The sequence below is a fragment of the Camellia sinensis genome, chromosome 12 (genome assembly GCF_055761805.1).
Source record: "Camellia sinensis isolate YWXY chromosome 12, ASM5576180v1, whole genome shotgun sequence".
Taxonomy (NCBI): Eukaryota; Viridiplantae; Streptophyta; class Magnoliopsida; order Ericales; family Theaceae; genus Camellia; species Camellia sinensis.
The window spans coordinates 161,044,553-161,064,765 of NC_138972.1; the positions used below are offsets into that span (position 1 = coordinate 161,044,553).

The following is a 20,213-nucleotide window of genomic DNA, read 5'->3' on the forward strand; positions in this document are numbered from 1 at the left end:
AAACGGCCAAGGACTAGATACTAGGTTTAGGTCAGTAGCTGGCTGATGTATCAAAGGTGCAAACTTTTGGCATTGTTCACACTTCTTCACGTAGGCTTCAACATCCTTTTGCATGTAGGGCCACCAATACCCCTGGGTAATGGCCCTATGGGCTAATGATCTGCCTCCAGCATGGTTTCCATAAATTCCTTCATGAATTTCATATAGGAAATCTTCAACCTGCAAAGGGTGTACACACCTTAAAAGGGGTCTAGTGAAGGACCTTCTGTAGAGGTGTCCATCTGCTGTCAGACTGAATCTTGCCAATTTCAATCTGACTTTGTGTGCCTCCTTACGATCTTCTGGCAGCTTTCCTTCTTTCAGGAATGCAACAACTGCATCCATTCAGCTTGGCCCCATGTCCACACACATTGCTTCCTGCTCTGTGCTCTGTGGTTCTATGCTCGGTCCCGACGTATAGTCGATCATAATTGTTCTTGTTTTTCCAGTCTGTATTGAACTTGCCAGGTTAGCCAACGCATCGGCGTGGGTGTTGTCATCTCGGCTAACTTGGAGTAGCCGACAGTTCTGAAATAGGGCTGCCAATCTGATGACCTCTTTTGCATATGCCGACATCCTTTCGTCTCTGGCTGCAAATCCTCCTGTTGACTGGTTAACAATAAGCTGAGAATCACAAAAAACGATTACCTCATCTGCTTCTGCTTCTGCTGCTGCTGCCAGTTTTAGCCCTGCAATTAATGCTTCGTATTCCGCTTCATTGTTTGAGGCATTGAACCCCAAACGGATGGACTGCTCTATTATTTCTCCATCTAGAGATATCAGCAGTACTCCAGCCCCCGCTCCTTGTCGGTTCGAACTTCCATCGACAAACAGTCTGAATGAGTCGCCGATATAGATACTGCAGGGTCTGAGTTTTTCCTTCCTTTACTCTTTTGCCTTAGGCTGGGATTCTCCTTGCTTGCTGGGACAATTCTCATCCTGGCTCAATGGAGCCCGATGTTCGATGGTTTCAGGTGTGAATTCTGCCACGAAGTCGGCCAAAACTTGGCCCTTTATTGCTGTTCTGGGCTTGAACTCCAAGTCATACTGGCCCAAGGCAACTGCCCATCTTGCGATTCTTCTTGTTAAGTCTCCTTGTTGCAGCAGGGATTTCAGTGGGTGCTCTGTGAGCACCAAAATCTTGTGCGCCTAAAAGTAATGGTTCAATTTTTTTGAAGCCATTACTAAGGCCAGCATTAATTTCTCTAGTGGTAGATACCTTGTTTCTGCGTCGGCCAAGGTTTTACTTACATAATAAACAGCCTTTTGTTCTCCTTGTTCTTCTCGGATTAGCACTGCACTTACTGCGTGTTTTGACACAGCTAAGTACAAAAACAGCTCTTCCCCAGGTTCAGGTGTTGAGAGGACCGGAGCGGTGGTCAGATATTTCTTTAGGTCGGCCAAAGCGGCCTCACATTCCTCAGTCCATAGGAAGTCCGTGGTCTTCTTCACCAGGTTGAAGAAGGGTTTACATTTGTCTGAGCTTCGGCTTATGAACCTTTTTAGGGCTGCGGCCCTTCCAGTAAGCATTTGTACCTGTTTTGCCGATGTTGGGCTCTGTAGGTCTAGGACGGCCTTGATCTGATCTGGGCTGGCCTCTATGCCCTTCCTTGTTACCAGGTACCCCAGAAATTTACCAGATCCAACTCTAAACGCGCACTTTGATGCGTTGAGTCGGAGCCGATATGTTTTGAGGATCTTGAATACCTCTTTTAGGTCGGCAAGATGACTCTTAGGCTCCTTGGTCTTTACGACCATGTCATCGATGTAGACTTCTACTGTTTGACCAATCAGGTGTTTGAACATTTTGGTTACCAGCCTTTGGTAAGTTGCTCCTGCGTTTTTCAACCCAAAAGGCATTGTAACAATACAGTCCTTTCGGGGTGATAAACGCTGTCTTCTCTTCGTCTGGATGGTACATGGCTATCTGGTGGTATCCTCTGTAAGCGTCCAGGAAGCTCATCCTTCCATGTCCAGATGTGGCGTCTACCAACTGGTCAATCTCGGGTAAAGGAAAGTAGTTTTTGGGACAAGCTTTGTTCAGGCTTGTAAAATCTACGCAGACCCGCCATTTACCATTCTTCTTCTTTACCACTACAGTGTTTGATAGCCACGTTGGGTAATTGACTTCTCTGATGGCTCTGGCTTTCAGAAGTCTGTCTACTTCCTCCTCTACAGCTTCGACGTGTATCAACGTTGGTCTTTTGGCTCGTTGTATTACAGGTTTGGCCGACCTGTCGACGTTCAGTTTGTGACATGTGACCTCGGGGTCAATAGCAGGCATTTCATAAGGTGTCCAGGCGAACACTTCTATGTTTGTTCTTAAAAAATCTTCCAGTTCTCTTTCCTCTTCTTCGGCTAAGCCTGAGCCGAGGAGAAAGAAGCGCTCTTCGTCGCCCTCCTAGACGAGGATTTTCTTTAGTATCTTTTTACTCTTTTCGGCTGGCTCCTTACCGACATCATCTAGGACCTCCATGTCCTCGTCTTCAATCTCTGCCTTCCCCGGTTCCCGAATGTTGCAGGTAGTTTTCATTGTTGCTATGGAGCAATTATTTGCCTGCAGTTGGTCTCCTCTGACTTCTTCAATCCTATGTTCTGTGGGGAACCGCAATAGTTGATGCAACGTTGAGGGAACTGCCCCATTGCATGCAACCATGGCCTTCCCAAGATGACATTGTAAGGTGAAGGCATGTCAATCACGACGAATTCTGTTCTTATAGCGATCCCGGGTTTACCCTTGTTGTACAGTGATCCGGACATGTGTCCGTGGATGTTGGTAGTTGTTTATTATTTTGTTTACATCCTTTTTACTTCGTAATTGAGTTATAGGATGTGTTGGGCAGGTTTGTTACAGGTTGGTTGAGTTTAGAGACCAAAACTAGTTGCCCAGGTTTTGGCCTGTACGCTCGAGCGGGGGTTTTGGCGCTCGAGCGGAGATTACACCCATTCAGTATTTTCCTGTGCAGCGATGTACGCTCGAGCGTGGGATTGGCCGCTCGAGCGGGGTTGTCTGAGTGCCGCTCGAGCGTAGAGTTGGAAGCTCGAGCGGAGGCCTGGTTCTGTATAAATGCTGGGAGAGTGCATCCGGCGCTCGAGCGGAAGTTTGGACGCTCGAGCGGGAGTCTGTGAGTGACGCTCGAGCGGGGTGTTTTACGCTCGAGCGGGAGACTGGGTTTAAGTTCCGAAATTGTGACTTTTCAAATCACTTTTTACTTTCTCTTCTCTCTCTTACTTTTCCAAAATCACCATTGTTGAGCCTCTCACTCTAGAACTCTACCTTCTCTCTAGGTTTTGATCTAGTAGGAGTGATTTACTCACCTTTGGCCTTTACAAAAAAGTTGTTGATCGTCGAGGGCTTCATTTTAATCTGAAAATCTCGGGTTTTGGAGCACGTTGGGTTTTGTCGTCTTCTCCTTTGGGACTCCGAATTTGAGGTAGGGATATCCTACTCCTCTCTATGGGTTTTGTCTTTAAATTTTGGTATTTTGAGATGTTGGGCTTGGTTTGGTAATTTTGTGAAAGTTTGGGGCTTTTGTGTAATTTTACAAAAGTTGGGGTTTTATTCATAATAAACCTAGATACATGTTTGGCATAGAGAAATGGAATAAATGTTGAATCATTGATGAAAATGGGACCTAAGGGTTGAAATGGTAATTATGGAAAATAGCCTAATTACATTGATTGATTAATTGGGATAATTAATGGTAAGAAATGAGGAAATGAAATGTTGATTGAATATCCATTTGTGCATTTATTTTCTGTTTAGAAATAACTGCTTTGGGCTATCGGTGGAGGATAGTCGTGATTGTTGTAGACAATGCATGACGATTAGGCAAACTGAAACTAATCAATGAAATGTGTCATGGAACTTGACGGTTGATAGAATACATTAATTGTATGTATTGGGTGATTGTATATAGAACCAATGTGTTTATATACGTTATGTGTAGAGGAGGAGATAGGGGATGTACTCCGCGGTTTAGGGGAAGATAGGGGATGTACCTCTAAACCGGATAGTGTTGGGAGAAGATAGGGGATGAACTCCGTAGATACAGCTCATATGCTTGTCTAGAGAAGTGAAGATAGAGCTTATATGCTTATCTTGGTAAAGTATGGATACAGCTTATATGCTTATCTGTGAATGTGGGATATTGTTGTTATACATATCTGATGAGAATGTGGATATAGCTTATATGCATATCTGAATGTGGGATATAGTTTTTATACATATCTGTGGAAATAATGATAGAGCTAGCATGCTTATCTGTTGAAAAAGGGAAAATGAAAGGTAACTTAGACTCATAAGTCGTATGACATAAATATGTGATTTATGTGAATGTATCAGTGTTGACCATCTATCAATTGCTAATATTTTAGTCATTGTTCATGGTTGGTTTAGTATATTTCTACTGGGCTGTGGCTCACCCTATAAGGGAATATCATTTTCAGGTGCAGGAAGCATGCCACCTCCAAGGACATAGCTGGGAGGCTAGAGGCGGACATACTTTTGTCGCTTAACTTTTGATGTATTACATGTAACTTCAAGCCTAGGGCTTAATGTGTAAACGAGTTAGTACTCTTTTGTTGTAACCAAGTGTTAACTTGGAAAGCTGTAAGCCCGTAGGGCATTTTGTTTTGATGTTAACATGTAATACTTATGTAATGGAACTCTAATGTATAAAAGAATGTGGTTAGTTTATATGTAAATGCATGTCTTATCTGATGGGTTTATTGTTGTTATTTTGAGGGCGTTACAGTTCTAATTTTCTTAGTGCCGGCTTGTACCTCCAAGCTTGTTGCGCCCAGTGGCCACGTCGGCGTTCCATTGAAGCCGACCATCGGGCCATTCGATTGCTCCATGTCGTCTGGGTGAAGGCCTAGCTCCTTGTAACATCTAACGTACATGATGTCACAAGAGCTACCTTGATCTATTAGGATGCGTTTCACTTGGTACTCTCCAACTTGGAGGGATACTACCAAGGCATCATTATACGGATGCTGGACCATCTCTAGGTCAGCTTCAGTGAAGGCTATCATCAGTCCTCGGCACTCTTCAGGCTGAGGTCTTTTATGTCCGACCTGGTTCACGTGCTGTAGGTGTTTTACTCTTTGGGTTTCTCCCCGAATGTCGCTTTCGTTCACTTTTGAGTGAATTACATTAACCACCCTAGGTCCCTCTCCCTGTGGTTGCTGTGCTGGGAGAGGCGGGGCCGCTGGTGCTTGAGGCAATCTTGCCTGCTCTTCTCTTGTTCTGGCTTCATCGACGAGGTCCCTCAGATGGCCTTGCCTTACTAAGTCCTCTAAGTATGCTTTTAGGGCTCTGCAACCCTGAGTTGGGTGCCTTTCTTCATTGTGGTAAGCACAACGCTTACCAACGTTCTTTCCCATGTATTCCCCTGGGGCCTTTGCTGGTGCTCTGAAATAAGGTTGATTTCGGATTTGATCTAGGACTTTGTGTACTGGGATTCGGAACACAGTCGTCAATGCCTGTTTATCCCTTAATTCTATCTCCGACTTGTTAAATCCGTTGTCACCTCGGCTTCGCTTCGGCTCGCCGTTCCCTTTTTCCTGCTTTACCTCCTTATTCCCCGATGTGTCCTCCTCGGCTCTGGCATATTTCTCAATTCTCGCCATGAGCTCTTCCATGCTTTTTGGCAAAGTTTTTGCCAAAGACTTCCGTAGTGGACAATTGTCTTTCAGGCCGTTCTTGTATGACACGACCGCTAGGATGTTCTGTGTTGCCTTTATTCTGAGCTCTTCCATGCTTATGTGACTATGTGGGTATGGGATTTAATTTCTAGGATATTGATTGGATCCTTGAGTTTCTGGGAGTCTTGTTGGAAAAGCACTTGATCAATGCTGTTTCTAACCGGAACTCTAGTAACGTCTCGGGACTATCATTATCCGGAAATGAAATTCGTAAGTGCTTATGTGTTTATGTGCTTATGTGGAGTGAATTACAGTTGTCCATGCATTGGGACGTGAGTGTTTAGTTTCGGCACATTTGTGAATGTGCTAATGTTCTGTGTTGCCTTTATTAGGATGTCAGGACGAGGAAGAGGTGCTAGGCGTGGTAGACCTGCGAGGCAGGAAGTACCGTTACCGGGTGAGATTCCGGCAGTATAGGAGGGGGTTGGTCAGGCCAACGTGGTCGAGCCAGTGGGTCAGCAGGCTATGGGTGCCTTGGCCAGAGAGATAGCGGGAGCTTTGGGTATTCTTAGAGCTGGGAATCAGGCAGCTGAGACAGGGCCTTCTTTCTTGAAAAGGGAGTTCTTCCGGTCTAATCCGGATGAGTTTGTCGGGGATCCGAAGGAGCCACTAAAGGCTGATGAGTGGTTAGAACAGATGAGTAAGACGTTCGAGATGCTTGGCATTGAGGACGGAGCACTGAAAGTGACCTTGGCATCCTTCCAGCTGAAGGGAGATGCGGGTCAATGGTGGAAGTACGAGAAGGCTCGTGTTGATGGTACTTGGGAGGCATTTGTGAATGCTTTTCAGGAGAGGTTTTTGTCTGCAGTAGCTAGGGAGAAGCTGAGGGATCAGTTTAGCCGGCTTAAACAGCAGGGCTTGTCAGTGGCCGAGTTTGAGGCTACTTTTACCAGTCTGTCCAGGTTTGCACCGGAACTGGTGGCGTCTGAGGAACGCCGTTGCTATGAGTTTGAGCGAAAGTTGAGGTGGGGCCTCAAGTTGAGAGTTGGTGGGTCTTACATTCGAGAGTATAGACACCTAGTTGATGCTGCTGCTCATATGGAGATTATGATGCAGGAGGAGGAGGAAGAACAGAGGGGCTCCAAGAGGAGCCAGGATAGTCAGAGTGATGGCAGGAGACAGAAGGGTTATAACCCTCAGCAGTCTCAGGGTGCAGTCTCTAGATCGACCTTTCCAGTGCCGAGTGTAGGCTCGGGGAGAGGCAGTCAGGGGGAATTCACCTGTTACAAGTGTGGCCAGTTGGGTCACAAGGTTTCTGTTTGCCCGCAGAAGGGTGGGGGTCAGAGAGCTGCTTCTTCTTCAGCTAGACCGCAGAGTCAGAGTTTGGGCAGGGGGCAACCCTTGTCTTGTTATCAGTGTGGACAGCCTGGGCACCTGAAGAGGTTTTGCCCGCAGTTGAGTGCCACTTCGGGAGCGTCTGGTTCTAGGCAGACGCAGGGTTTTCAGCCAAGTCAGTCTGTGCAGGCCTCGAGGGCCAATCCGGGAGCATCGTCATCCCAGTCTGTGCAGCAGTCTTTTGCTCCGAGAGGTGAGCAGGTAGACCAGGGGCCTACGGGGCGCGTGTATGCTGTTACCGCGCAGGATTTAGTACCGGCTCCATCAGTAGTGAGAGGTACTTTTCTGTTTTGCAACTCAGTTGCTAGTGTATTGATAGATACGGGTGCATCTCATTCTTTTGTATCTGCTGCATTTGCATCGGTTTTGGAATTGGAGTTAGCACAGTTAGCATCTCCTATTTGTGTGGTATCGCCTTTGGGTGGTGAGTTGATCCTGAAACAGGATGTTAGAGGTTGTGATATAGAGGTCGCCGATTATAGGCTTCCTTTTCCGTTTGTTGTCATGCCCATGAAGGGTTTTGATGTTATTTTGGGTATGGACTGGTTATCGTCATACCGGGCTGTTATTGATTGCTACCGCCAGAGGGTCACGTTATGTACCTTGAGTGGGGAGTGGTTCCATTTCTTGGGAGACCGGGTTGGTAGTGTTTTGCCACCGGGGTATGATTCGCGAGGGCGAAGTGAACTTAGTAGTCTACTTGCTAGCTTTGAGAGTGGTGAGACCCAGCATGTATTGCCGAGGGTGGTTTGTGAGTATTCGGATGTTTTTCCCGAAGACCTTGTTAGTTTGCCACCTCACCGAGAGATAGAGTTCTCTATTGATTTAGTGCCTGGTACGGCGCCGATTTCTATGGCACCTTACCGTTTTGCTCCAGCAGAGTTGGTTGAGTTGAAAGTTCAACTCCAGGAATTGCTAGATAAGGGTTTTGTTCGCCCTAGTGTTTCACCGTGGGGAGCACCGGCCCTCTTTGTTAAAAAGAAAGATGGTGCCTTGAGATTGTGTATTGACTACCGAAAGTTGAATCGGGCTACGGTTAAGAATAAGTATCCTATGCCCCGTATAGATGATTTGTTTGACCAATTGAAGGGTTCCCGTTGTTTCTCTAAGATAGATTTGAGATCGGGTTACCACCAGTTGAGGGTCAGGGAAGAGGATATTCCGAAAACGGCATTCCGTACGCGGTATGGCCATTATGAGTTTCTGGTGATGCCATTTGGGCTTACCAATGCACCGGCAGTCTTTATGGACTTGATGAACCGGGTTTTCCGGGAGTTCTTAGACCGATTTGTGGTCGTCTTCGTGGACGACATTCTTATCTATTCGTCTTCTGAGGAGGAGCACGAGGCACACTTGAGAGTGGTGCTTGAGTTACTAAGAGCCCATAGGCTGTATGCCAAGTTTGGGAAGTGTGAGTTCTGGCTGAAGGAAGTTAAATTCTTAGGCCACGTGGTATCCGGGGAAGGGGTGTCTGTTGATACATCCAAGGTTGAGGCAGTGCAAGGTTGGGCACAGCCTAAGAGTGTGTTTGAGATCCGCAGTTTTCTGGGATTAGCTGGGTATTACCGTCGGTTTGTGAAAGATTTCTCCAGGTTAGCGTCACCGTTGACTAGGCTGACTCGGAAGGGAGTCAAGTTTGTGTGGAGTGAGACTTGTGAAAAGGCGTTCCAAGAGCTGAAAGTTAGATTGACCACCGCTCCGGTGTTGATTATTCCGGAGAGAGGGTTGGGTTATGCGGTTTATTGTGATGCCTCACGAGAGGGTTTGGGTTGTGTGTTGATGCAAGAGGGGAAAGTGGTAGCTTATGGCTCACGTCAGTTGAAAATACACGAGAAGAATTACCCCACACACGACCTAGAGTTAGCAGCAGTGATTTTTGCCTTGAAAATCTGGAGGCACTACCTTTATGGTGAGAGGTTCGAGGTATTCTCGGATCATAAGAGTTTGAAGTATCTGTTTACACAGAGGGACTTGAATTTGAGGCAGAGGAGGTGGATGGAGTTCATCGAGGATTATGATTTTGAGTTGCATTATCATCCGGGAAAGGCCAATGTTGTGGCCGATGCCCTTAGTAGGAAGACCATTAGTGATGTTGCTAGTGTAGCCATCCGGGAATGGGAGATGTTGGGAGCATTTGGCGAATTTGATTTGCTACTAGGCGAATCTGTTGAGGCTGCAGCCTTGTTTTCTGTTGTTACGCAGCCTACACTTGTGATTAGAGTGTTAGACGCACAGAGAGGTGACCTTGAGGTAGAATCCCTCCGAGAGAAGATCTCCAGTGGGAAAGTTGAGAAGGGTTTGACGGTGTATCCCGACCTGAGTGTGAGATACCGAGACCGTTTGTTTGTACCGGAGTCTTGCCGAGAGGAAGTACTCCGAGAGTTTCATCATTCGCGCCTTGCGGTGCATCCGGGAGGTACTAAGATGTATCAGGATTTGGGTCGCCAGTTTTGGTGGCGGGGTATGAAGAGAGATGTGGCTGTTTTCGTATCGAAGTGCCTTACTTGCCAGCAAGTGAAGGCCGAGCATCAGAGGCCAGCGGGTTTGTTGCAACCCTTGCCTATTGCCGAGTGGAAGTGGGAGCATGTCACTATGGACGTCGTTGTAGGTCTTCCGAGGACTCAACGGGGTAGTGATGCTATTTGGGTGGTTGTAGACCGGTTGACTAAGTCGGCGCACTTTATTCCTATGCGCGTGAGAGATTCGGTAGATCATCTTGCCGATTTGTATATTCGGGACGTAGTGAGATTGCACGGGGTCCCAGTGACGATCATCTCAGATAGAGATCCTCGTTTTACTGCTAGGTTGTGGCAGAGTTTGCAGAGTGCCTTGGGTACTAAGTTGACCTTTAGTACGGCTTATCATCCTCAGACTGACGGGCAGTCCGAGCGTACTATTCAGATCCTTGAGGATATGCTTCGGGGTTGTGTCCTTGACTTCAGTGGGACGTGGGAGAGGCACTTGCCCTTGGTAGAGTTTGCCTATAACAACAGTTTTCAGTCTAGCATCGGTATGGCACCGTTTGAGGCCTTGTATGGCCGACCGTGTAGGTCTCCAGTTTGTTGGGCCGAGGTGGGTGATACACCTTTGTTGGGTCCGGAGTTGGTTAGGGAGACAACGGAGAAAGTTGAGCTTATCCGTAGGAGGCTTGTTACAGCCCAGAGTCGACAAAAGAGTTATGCCGACCGTAGGAGGAGGCCTTTGGCGTTTGAGGTAGGTGATCATGTCTTTCTGAAGATATCACCTAGACGAGGCCTGATGAGGTTTGGGAAGAGTGGGAAGTTATCCCCTCGGTTTATTGGTCCTTTTGAGATCCTTGAGAGGATAGGTGAGGTTGCTTATCGGTTAGCCTTACCGCCACAGTTGTCCGGAGTGCATGATGTGTTTCATGTGAGTATGCTTCGGAAGTATGAGCCAGATCCATCACATGTGCTGGATTGGACCGATTTAGAGGTAGATGAGGATGTTTCGTATGAGGAGAGACCGGTTCGGGTCTTGGATAGGCGGGATCAGGTCCTGCGTGGCAAGACCATTCCTTTGGTGAAAGTCTTGTGGAAACATCACGGAGTGGAGGAGGCCACTTGGGAACGTGAGTTGGAAGTCCGCGAGAAATATCCGGACTTGTTTGTTAATATGTAATCTTGTATTTAGATTTTGAACTATTGTTGAACTTAAGAGCTTTTATATATGTCTTAAGTTGTGAAACATTGAAAATGTTTTGGTTTATTGGAAGTATGTTTTGGAACTTGCCTCATATGGAAGTTGAATGTAACATTGTATGTGTTGAATGTATTGTTGGAATTGGAAAGATAATGCGTAATGTTAATGCATGTTGAAATCACATATGTTGTTTACATATTGTGGAATGTCTCTTGTTAAAGGGATGGGATGACCGGTAATGGGTCGAATTGTTGAATGTTAAAGTGTAACATTGTTTAAAATGAAGAAAAACTTGTTTTTGAAAACTTGTGCTTAATTTCGGGGACGAAATTCTTTAAGGGGGGGAGGTTATAGCGATCCCGGGTTTACCCTTGTTGTACAGTGATCCGGACATGTGTCCGTGGATGTTGGTAGTTGTTTATTATTTTGTTTACATCCTTTTTACTTCGTAATTGAGTTATAGGATGTGTTGGGCAGGTTTGTTACAGGTTGGTTGAGTTTAGAGACCAAAACTAGTTGCCCAGGTTTTGGCCTGTACGCTCGAGCGGGGGTTTTGGCGCTCGAGCGGAGATTACACCCATTCAGTATTTTCCTGTGCAGCGATGTACGCTCAAGCGTGGGATTGGCCGCTCGAGCGGGGTTGTCTGAGTGCCGCTCGAGCGTAGAGTTGGAAGCTCGAGCGGAGGCCTCGTTCTGTATAAATGCTGGGAGAGTGCATCCGGCGCTCGAGCGGAAGTTTGGACGCTCGAGCGGGAGTCTGTGAGTGACGCTCGAGCGGGGTGTTTTACGCTCGAGCGGGAGACTGGGTTTAAGTTCCGAAATTGTGACTTTTCAAATCACTTTTTACTTTCTCTTCTCTCTCTTACTTTTCCAAAATCACCATTGTTGAGCCTCTCACTCTAGAACTCTACCTTCTCTCTAGGTTGTGATCTAGTAGGAGTGATTTACTCACCTTTGGCCTTTACAAAAAAGTTGTTGATCGTCGAGGGCTTCATTTTAATCTGAAAATCTCGGGTTTTGGAGCACGTTGGGTTTTGTCGTCTTCTCCTTTGGGACTCCGAATTTGAGGTAGGGATATCCTACTCCTCTCTATGGGTTTTGTCTTTAAATTTTGGTATTTTGAGATGTTGGGCTTGGTTTGGTAATTTTGTGAAAGTTTGGGGCTTTTGTGTAATTTTACAAAAGTTGGGGTTTTATTCATAATAAACCTAGATACATGTTTGGCATAGAGAAATGGAATAAATGTTGAATCATTGATGAAAATGGGACCTAAGGGTTGAAATGGTAATTATGGAAAATGGCCTAATTACATTGATTGATTAATTGGGATAATTAATGGTAAGAAATGAGGAAATGAAATGTTGATTGAATATCCATTTGTGCATTTATTTTCTGTTTAGAAATAACTGCTTTGGGCTATCGGTGGAGGATAGTCGTGATTGTTGTAGACAATGCATGACGATTAGGCAAACTGAAACTAATCAATGAAATGTGTCATGGAACTTGACGGTTGATAGAATACATTAATTGTATGTATTGGGTGATTGTATATAGAACCAATGTGTTTATATACGTTATGTGTAGAGGAGGAGATAGGGGATGTACTCCGCGGTTTAGGGGAAGATAGGGGATGTACCTCTAAACCGGATAGTGTTGGGAGAAGATAGGGGATGAACTCCGTAGATACAGCTCATATGCTTGTCTAGAGAAGTGAAGATAGAGCTTATATGCTTATCTTGGTAAAGTATGGATACAGCTTATATGCTTATCTGTGAATGTGGGATATTGTTGTTATACATATCTGATGAGAATGTGGATATAGCTTATATGCATATCTGAATGTGGGATATAGTTTTTATACATATCTGTGGAAATAATGATAGAGCTAGCATGCTTATCTGTTGAAAAAGGGAAAATGAAAGGTAACTTAGACTCATAAGTCGTATGACATAAATATGTGATTTATGTGAATGTATCAGTGTTGACCATCTATCAATTGCTAATATTTTAGTCATTGTTCATGGTTGGTTTAGTATATTTCTACTGGGCTGTGGCTCACCCTATAAGGGAATATCATTTTCAGGTGCAGGAAGCATGCCACCTCCAAGGACATAGCTGGGAGGCTAGAGGCGGACATACTTTTGTCGCTTAACTTTTGATGTATTACATGTAACTTCAAGCCTAGGGCTTAATGTGTAAACGAGTTAGTACTCTTTTGTTGTAACCAAGTGTTAACTTGGAAAGCTGTAAGCCCGTAGGGCATTTTGTTTTGATGTTAACATGTAATACTTATGTAATGGAACTCTAATGTATAAAAGAATGTGGTTAGTTTATATGTAAATGCATGTCTTATCTGATGGGTTTATTGTTGTTATTTTGAGGGCGTTACAGTTCTAATTTTCTTAGTGCCGGCTTGTACCTCCAAGCTTGTTGCGCCCAGTGGCCACGTCGGCGTTCCATTGAAGCCGACCATCGGGCCATTCGATTGCTCCATGTCGTCTGGGTGAAGGCCTAGCTCCTTGTAACATCTAACGTACATGATGTCACAAGAGCTACCTTGATCTATTAGGATGCGTTTCACTTGGTACTCTCCAACTTGGAGGGATACTACCAAGGCATCATTATACGGATGCTGGACCATCTCTAGGTCAGCTTCAGTGAAGGCTATCATCAGTCCTCGGCACTCTTCAGGCTGAGGTCTTTTATGTCCGACCTGGTTCACGTGCTGTAGGTGTTTTACTCTTTGGGTTTCTCCCCGAATGTCGCTTTCGTTCACTTTTGAGTGAATTACATTAACCACCCTAGGTCCCTCTCCCTGTGGTTGCTGTGCTGGGAGAGGCGGGGCCGCTGGTGCTTGAGGCAATCTTGCCTGCTCTTCTCTTGTTCTGGCTTCATCGACGAGGTCCCTCAGATGGCCTTGCCTTACTAAGTCCTCTAAGTATGCTTTTAGGGCTCTGCAACCCTGAGTTGGGTGCCTTTCTTCATTGTGGTAAGCACAACGCTTACCAACGTTCTTTCCCATGTATTCCCCTGGGGCCTTTGCTGGTGCTCTGAAATAAGGTTGATTTCGGATTTGATCTAGGACTTTGTGTACTGGGATTCGGAACACAGTCGTCAATGCCTGTTTATCCCTTAATTCTATCTCCGACTTGTTAAATCCGTAGTCACCTCGGCTTCGCTTCGGCTCGCCGTTCCCTTTTTCCTGCTTTACCTCCTTATTCCCCGATGTGTCCTCCTCGGCTCTGGCATATTTCTCAATTCTCGCCATGAGCTCTTCCATGCTTTTTGGCAAAGTTTTTGCCAAAGACTTCCGTAGTGGACAATTGTCTTTCAGGCCGTTCTTGAATGACACGACCGCTACTTCTTGATTACATTATGGTATTCGATTGAACACCTCATAGTACCTTTTCGCATAGGCCCTAAGGCCTTCGTCTTTGCAGATCTTCAGAGCCATCAATGCGTCCACCCTCAATGGCTGCAGTTTGTTCGTCACAAACCTGGCCACAAATATCTCGGCCAGGCCTTCCCAAGTCTTTACGCTTCCCTGCGGTAGTTTATGGAACCAATCTGATGCAATTTCCCCAAAGGACGAGGGGAACACTTTGTAGAGCAACGGCTCGTTCCCACTATATAATGCCATCGAATTCAGGTATAGCCCAACGTGGAAGTTGGGATCTGACTTACCATCATATATTTGGAACCTCGGCATACTGAATCGCTTTGGTGCTTGAAATTTGTCCAGTTCCACCGAGAATGGTGTCCTCGGCTTAACCAGGGAAGTTACCTCGGCTTCAGCATTCTGTTACTTCCTTTTGAGGTAATCTCTCAAGTCTTCTTTACTCTTTCTTGGAGCTCGGCTATCTCTGGACTTCAATCTCTTCGGCACACTACTTTCGGCCTCGTGGTGGGCTCGTTTTGATCTCTCTCCATGTGTTGTGTCAAAGCAAAGCGCTTACCCTTGAACATGCCAATGTTCTTTGGGTTCTGGGTCCTTCGTGTGATACGTTCTTCGGGACTCCTCTCGTCTCGGCTCCTCTCATCTGCCTTCCTTGGAAGGTCGATGAGAGTGCCTTCCGCTCCTGGTGTGCTGAGGGACTTCGGGGATTGTTCTTCTTCCTCCCTTCTGGGTGTTCGTTGTTGGCATCGGCGTATCCTGTAGCGGATATGGTGGCTGCATGACATTGTTTTGCATCATGAAGTTAACCACTGACTGTAGGTCTGCCAATTTGTTTGCCAAGTCTTTTACTTCCTCATCCCTCCTTAGGCACCTATCTCTCCATACCTGAAGGTTATCTTCGTTATAATACTTGCTTTGGTCTGTCCTCTTCGAAGCGCCGCCCTCCTGGCCGACGTCTTTCTCTCTGTGGCCTTGGTCATGAGTTTCTGCATTGTGGTTGTCTCCTTCAACGTCAAGGTCAATTGGTCTGCCACTCCTAGCAGGAGTGTCGCCCCCAATGTTTTCCTTTTGTCCGTTACTGGCCATCTATTCTTCTAAGATTCCCACAGACGGCGCCAAATTGTGTGAGTGATTTTCTGACCACACTGCTCGCCTAGTAATCAGCTGGAGAGCACCGGTAGAATAGATGGCTTCAGCAAACCTGTAACAGAAAGAAAAGGCTCCAGCGGTGGCTCTTCCACCCGGGGGTACTCCGACGATCAAGTTAGTATATCTTTCAAAGATAACCAAGTACTAAACTCACTACTCAAAGCATAAAACTGCGTACCTTAGACCCACGGGGGTGCTCTCTTTTATAGTCAACATAAACCTAGTCCCAATAGAAGCCTAACTTCTATGGACTCCCATTCAGTGCTTACTTTGGATTTCTCAAGAGATAAAGATAAACTCCCTAAGAGCTTTATTCTTATCTTAGCAAAGTCTTCTCTTTACTCTAGGACCCTTGCCCCTTATCCATTATCCGCTTATCTTGGATTCCGATATCTTCGGAGATAATCTCGGCCTCGCCGAGATAACCTCGGCGTCACAACCAGGACACGTGGCACCTCGGCTGACACGTCGGCGTTACCTTGCTACGTGTTGGTACTCAGAAAATATATCCCCATACTAATTATATAAATTTTTTAGTAGAAGCCTTTCAAAGAAAGTGTAACAGATTTTAAAAATTCATTGTAGAACTGCAAAAGGACTTTCATCTCTGTGAACATGAAAGTACATGTCACAAAGCCAATTAAGCGGACACTACTACTAAAATCAAACAAGGATACAAACCGAGCTTTTTAATTGAAAGCTGTAGTTATCCATTTAAAAATCACCCCTTGGAAATTTTCATCACAAAAAGCCAATGATGATTTCAGTGTTTGTTTTTTTTTTTTCTTTCAAACGAACAGAGAAGCACATCAAATGTTCCCCTAGTCTGTCATACTCTGTGACTGATGTACTACTTGAAAATCTAAATCTAAATGAAGAATAAATAAAGAAAGAGAGTATAGAAAATTGTAATAATGAGAAGAATTGGTATCTTTGTATCTTCCAGTTGTCCAATCTGAAGAAGAACTAAGAGTCCTAGGAGGCATTGAAGGAAAGAATTTGAAGAATGGTTGCCCAAAAATGTGCAGCAACTATTAAAAGTCCAGCAACTATGGCAAAAAGAGAAATCAATTGTAGATATGTGTATACACTTTTCAAAGATTTGTATTTATTCAATTTCAATGTACAGACAAAATCATTATGCATAAAGTTTGTCAGTTTGACAATTTTGAGTGATAAGGGAAGAAAAACAAAAATCGATATCACTATCATGAGCTCTCCTGCTTCATGCATATCCAAAAATATGAACAGGCTTCTGTATTTTCTTTTTGCAAGCAATACGACATCCAAAAAAAAAAAGTCTTCCGATGTAACAGGAAGTTTTTAGATGCTTCTCTTAAGCAAGAGGTACGTTCATGTGACCGAAGTCTGATTTCATTATCAACAAATGAGTTTAAAGAGATAGAGAGGTCATATTCACAAGCACCCTCAGGTGAATTTCAAACAAACCACAACAAGAAGAGGAAAGACCTAAGCAAATGGCAGCAAACAATGACTCGAAAGCCTGTTGAGATAGGCACCAAAATGATACGATTCAGCTACCAAATAATAGGATAAGTTCCTGAAATTAGCTGCTAAATTATATAGCAAAAATGATCTTCAACTAAAGGCAGAGGAGAGGGTTGGAACATGTGCCAAAGCGAGCTGGCACATTGAGATCTTTTAGAATTTTGGTGGCTGATTTGTACATAATCTTCTTCGCTAATGTGCAGCAGTGGTGGGTAAGGTGGATGGCGGCTTCTGTGGTATTGCCTTGACAGGTTTGGGTTGATGATTTGCAATAAAATATTCGATCATCATTTGCTTCAAGCCTGCAACTGATCTAGGCATCATCCGTTTCCTCCTTTTGTGATCTTGTGTCGTTGTCTCATCATCCATAGCCAGACTCACAGGTCTCTTTTTATGATCTTCAGCTTCAGGCACAGAACTTGACTCATCTGACCAGGACTCATCTGACAAGCACAATCCTGAGTTGACCTCCTTTGGATCAAAACTCCTCCATTTTAATACTTCAGCTTTTGCATCCTCATCTACATCCTCTACTGCTTCAGATGAAGGACTAATTGAGTGATCCTCATCCTCTTCTTCCTCTATGGTTTCATCTTCATCGCTATCATTATCAGTATCCGACATTGAGCTGGCCCCCTGAGTATCCGAACTCTTTTTTAATGATGCTTCTTCATGTTCATCATCAGCATCTACACCCTCAAGTGCTTCTGCTTCTGATGAAGGACAAATGGACGGCTCTTCTTCGTCTTCAGATATAATACCTGGCTCATCCATCAAACAGTCATTGTCGTACTCGCAACAAATGGAGGGCTCTTTTTTTTCTTCTTCTTCAGATATAATCCTCGGCTCATCAACTAATGAAGAAGAGTCATTATTGTCTTCAGACATCATAGTTGGCTCAACTAACCAAGAGTCATCCTCATCATCAGTCTCGGAAAGTGACAGCATTGTGCTGACCCCTTGTGCATCCAAACTCTCCTTCAAATTCAGATTCAGTACTTCGACTTTTTGTGCATCTTCTTCATCGTCATCTTCTTCTGCTTGTGAGACAAATGGAAGTTTCAATAACATATCAGCAGTCAATCTATCAGCAGGCTTCCTCACAAAGCAACCCTTCAAGAAATCTTTTCCCTCTTCTGATATGGAACTTGGAATTTCAGGTAAATCGGACCCATAGCCAATGTTGTAGAGGAGTTTCTCGTTGTTCCCATGAACTTTCCTGTCCCAAACCCTCTTCCCGGTTAGCATCTCAAGAACCACGCAGCCAATAGCCCAAATATCAGAGGGAGCCTCTTGTATGCCATCAGCCACAGCTTCAGGGGACATATACAAAGCAGTCCCTCTCAGGTAATAATAGCTCGACTCACTCTTCTTCTTCTTCTTCTTCTTCTTCTTCTTCTTATTGATTTGTTGTTTCACCATTTTTGCCAACCCAAAATCACAGACTTTTGCCATAAACTTCTTGTTCTTATTATTAGCAGCTTCTACTTTAGTAGTAGCAGGGGTAGAAGTAGTAGTTTTACCTTGACTTTTTGTAGGCACAAGTAAGATGTTGTCAGGCTTGAGATCAAGGTGGACATAGCCAGAGTCATGAACATGTTTAATGGCACGAAGAATGGACCTGGCATAACGCCTGACATCCGAATCCTGCAATCCAAACCCATTTGATTTCTCGATCAGATCACGTAGGGAACCTCCAGAAGCATATTCCAGCAACAAATTATAAACAGTCTCGCCTGTTTGGCTGGTAGTAGTCTCTTCTCCAAAGCACTGAATGATATAAGGGCAGCCTTGAAGATTGTTGAAAACCTTTCTCTCTTCTTGAAGTGATTTCGAAACAGACAACTCCGCAGATTTCACAGCCATCAGCAGCTGCGACTTGTCGGGGGGTGGTTTCTTCAAAGTAGCCAAATACACCGACCCAAAGCTTCCTTTGCCGATCATCTTCCCTCTCCTCCATGTCACTCCATCTTCAACATTCTCTTTCACTGTCTTGTTCTTCTTCTTCATCTGCTCCTCCTCCTCCTCCTCCTCCTCCTCCTCCTCTTCCTCAATCCCTTTCATCTTCCTTGTCACTGCCATCATCTTTTTCTTCATTCCAAATCAATTTACACGAATAGCTGTATGACGTTTCTTTGAATTAGGGTTCTTTAATTAGGGTTTTTAAGATTAAATACTAATTGATTCTGTTAAGAAGCTTCTCAATCAAGCAACCCAATACATTACAAACACCTTGTCCTGTTCCTCATAGAATTCCTTCTTAGACAAAATTAGTTAGTCGGATTTTTATACAACCGTTAGGATTTTTATATATTTACTTTGGATAAATTGCACTTTCCCTTTATGTTTGGCCATTTTTCTTATTTTGCCCCTTTAAATTTACTCTTTTCTCCACTTTAACCATTCACATTTCAAGTTTTTCTCTATTTACTCTAGTGCTCAAAATTAGACAAAAAATGACACATTAACACTTACATTGCATAAAAATATTTTATTATAAAAAATTCACACCTGTTACACAAATCAAAATTTTAATGAATATATATTTTTTTATATTATGTGATAGTTAACCTAATATTTTTTTATCTAATTTTAAACAAAAGTTAGCTTTAGGAGTAAATTGAAAAAAAAAAAATTGAAGCATGAAAGATCAAATTGAAAAAAAAAATTTTCAAGAATTAAAGTGAAAAAATGACCAAATATAAAGGGGAAAGCATAAATTACCATATATTTTTTACTTTACTAGTCTTTCAACTTTTAACAAAAGTAAAAAAAAAACAAATACTAATAAATTAAAAAAGGAAAATATCAAGTTAGTGTAATTTTATAAAAATAATTATAAATTAGTGATTTTTTTTATAAATATCAATAAGTGAAATTATAATTTTTTTTTTCTTCACAATCTTATTACAATGCAATTACCCCCCTCCAAAAAAAATCCATTGCAAAATAATAATAATAATAATAATAATAATAATAAGTGCCCGTTTGACCTATCACATTTGAGCTAAAATAGTCATAAAAAGACAAAATAGATTAAAAAGTTAATAAGACAAAATATTATATTTAAACTATAATCATTTCAATTTTTCTCATAAAAGTCAAAAGGCCCATCCTAAATAAGGTTTTTTTAATCTAAACTAAAATAGTTAAAAAGTCAAAAAGTTAAAAAATCAATTCACATCTCAAATGAATCCTAATAATAATCAAGGTATGTCAACGACAATACTTGGGTTTGATAACAGAAAGGAGTAGTGTTTTGGCGGAATTTTGGCCAGTATGTGCATTGGGATTGGAGATTTCGGTGGGCATGATGAATTGTCGGAAGGGCACGCTTCACCAAAATAAGAGTTCTTAGTTAAAATTTTAAGATATATATATATATATATATATATATATATATATAAGAAAGAAA

General features: G+C 43.6%; 1 protein-coding gene across 1 annotated transcript; it reads right to left on the reverse strand.

Moving 5' to 3' along the window:
• Positions 1-16,597: 16,597 nt before the first annotated feature.
• Positions 16,598-19,052, reverse strand: LOC114322783 (uncharacterized). The gene has a single exon (XM_028270198.2). The coding sequence runs from the start codon at positions 18,893-18,895 to the stop codon at positions 16,991-16,993; it is 1,905 nt and encodes a 634-aa protein (XP_028125999.2). The 5' UTR covers positions 18,896-19,052; the 3' UTR covers positions 16,598-16,990.
• Between the last annotated feature and the right edge of the window lie 1,161 nt (positions 19,053-20,213).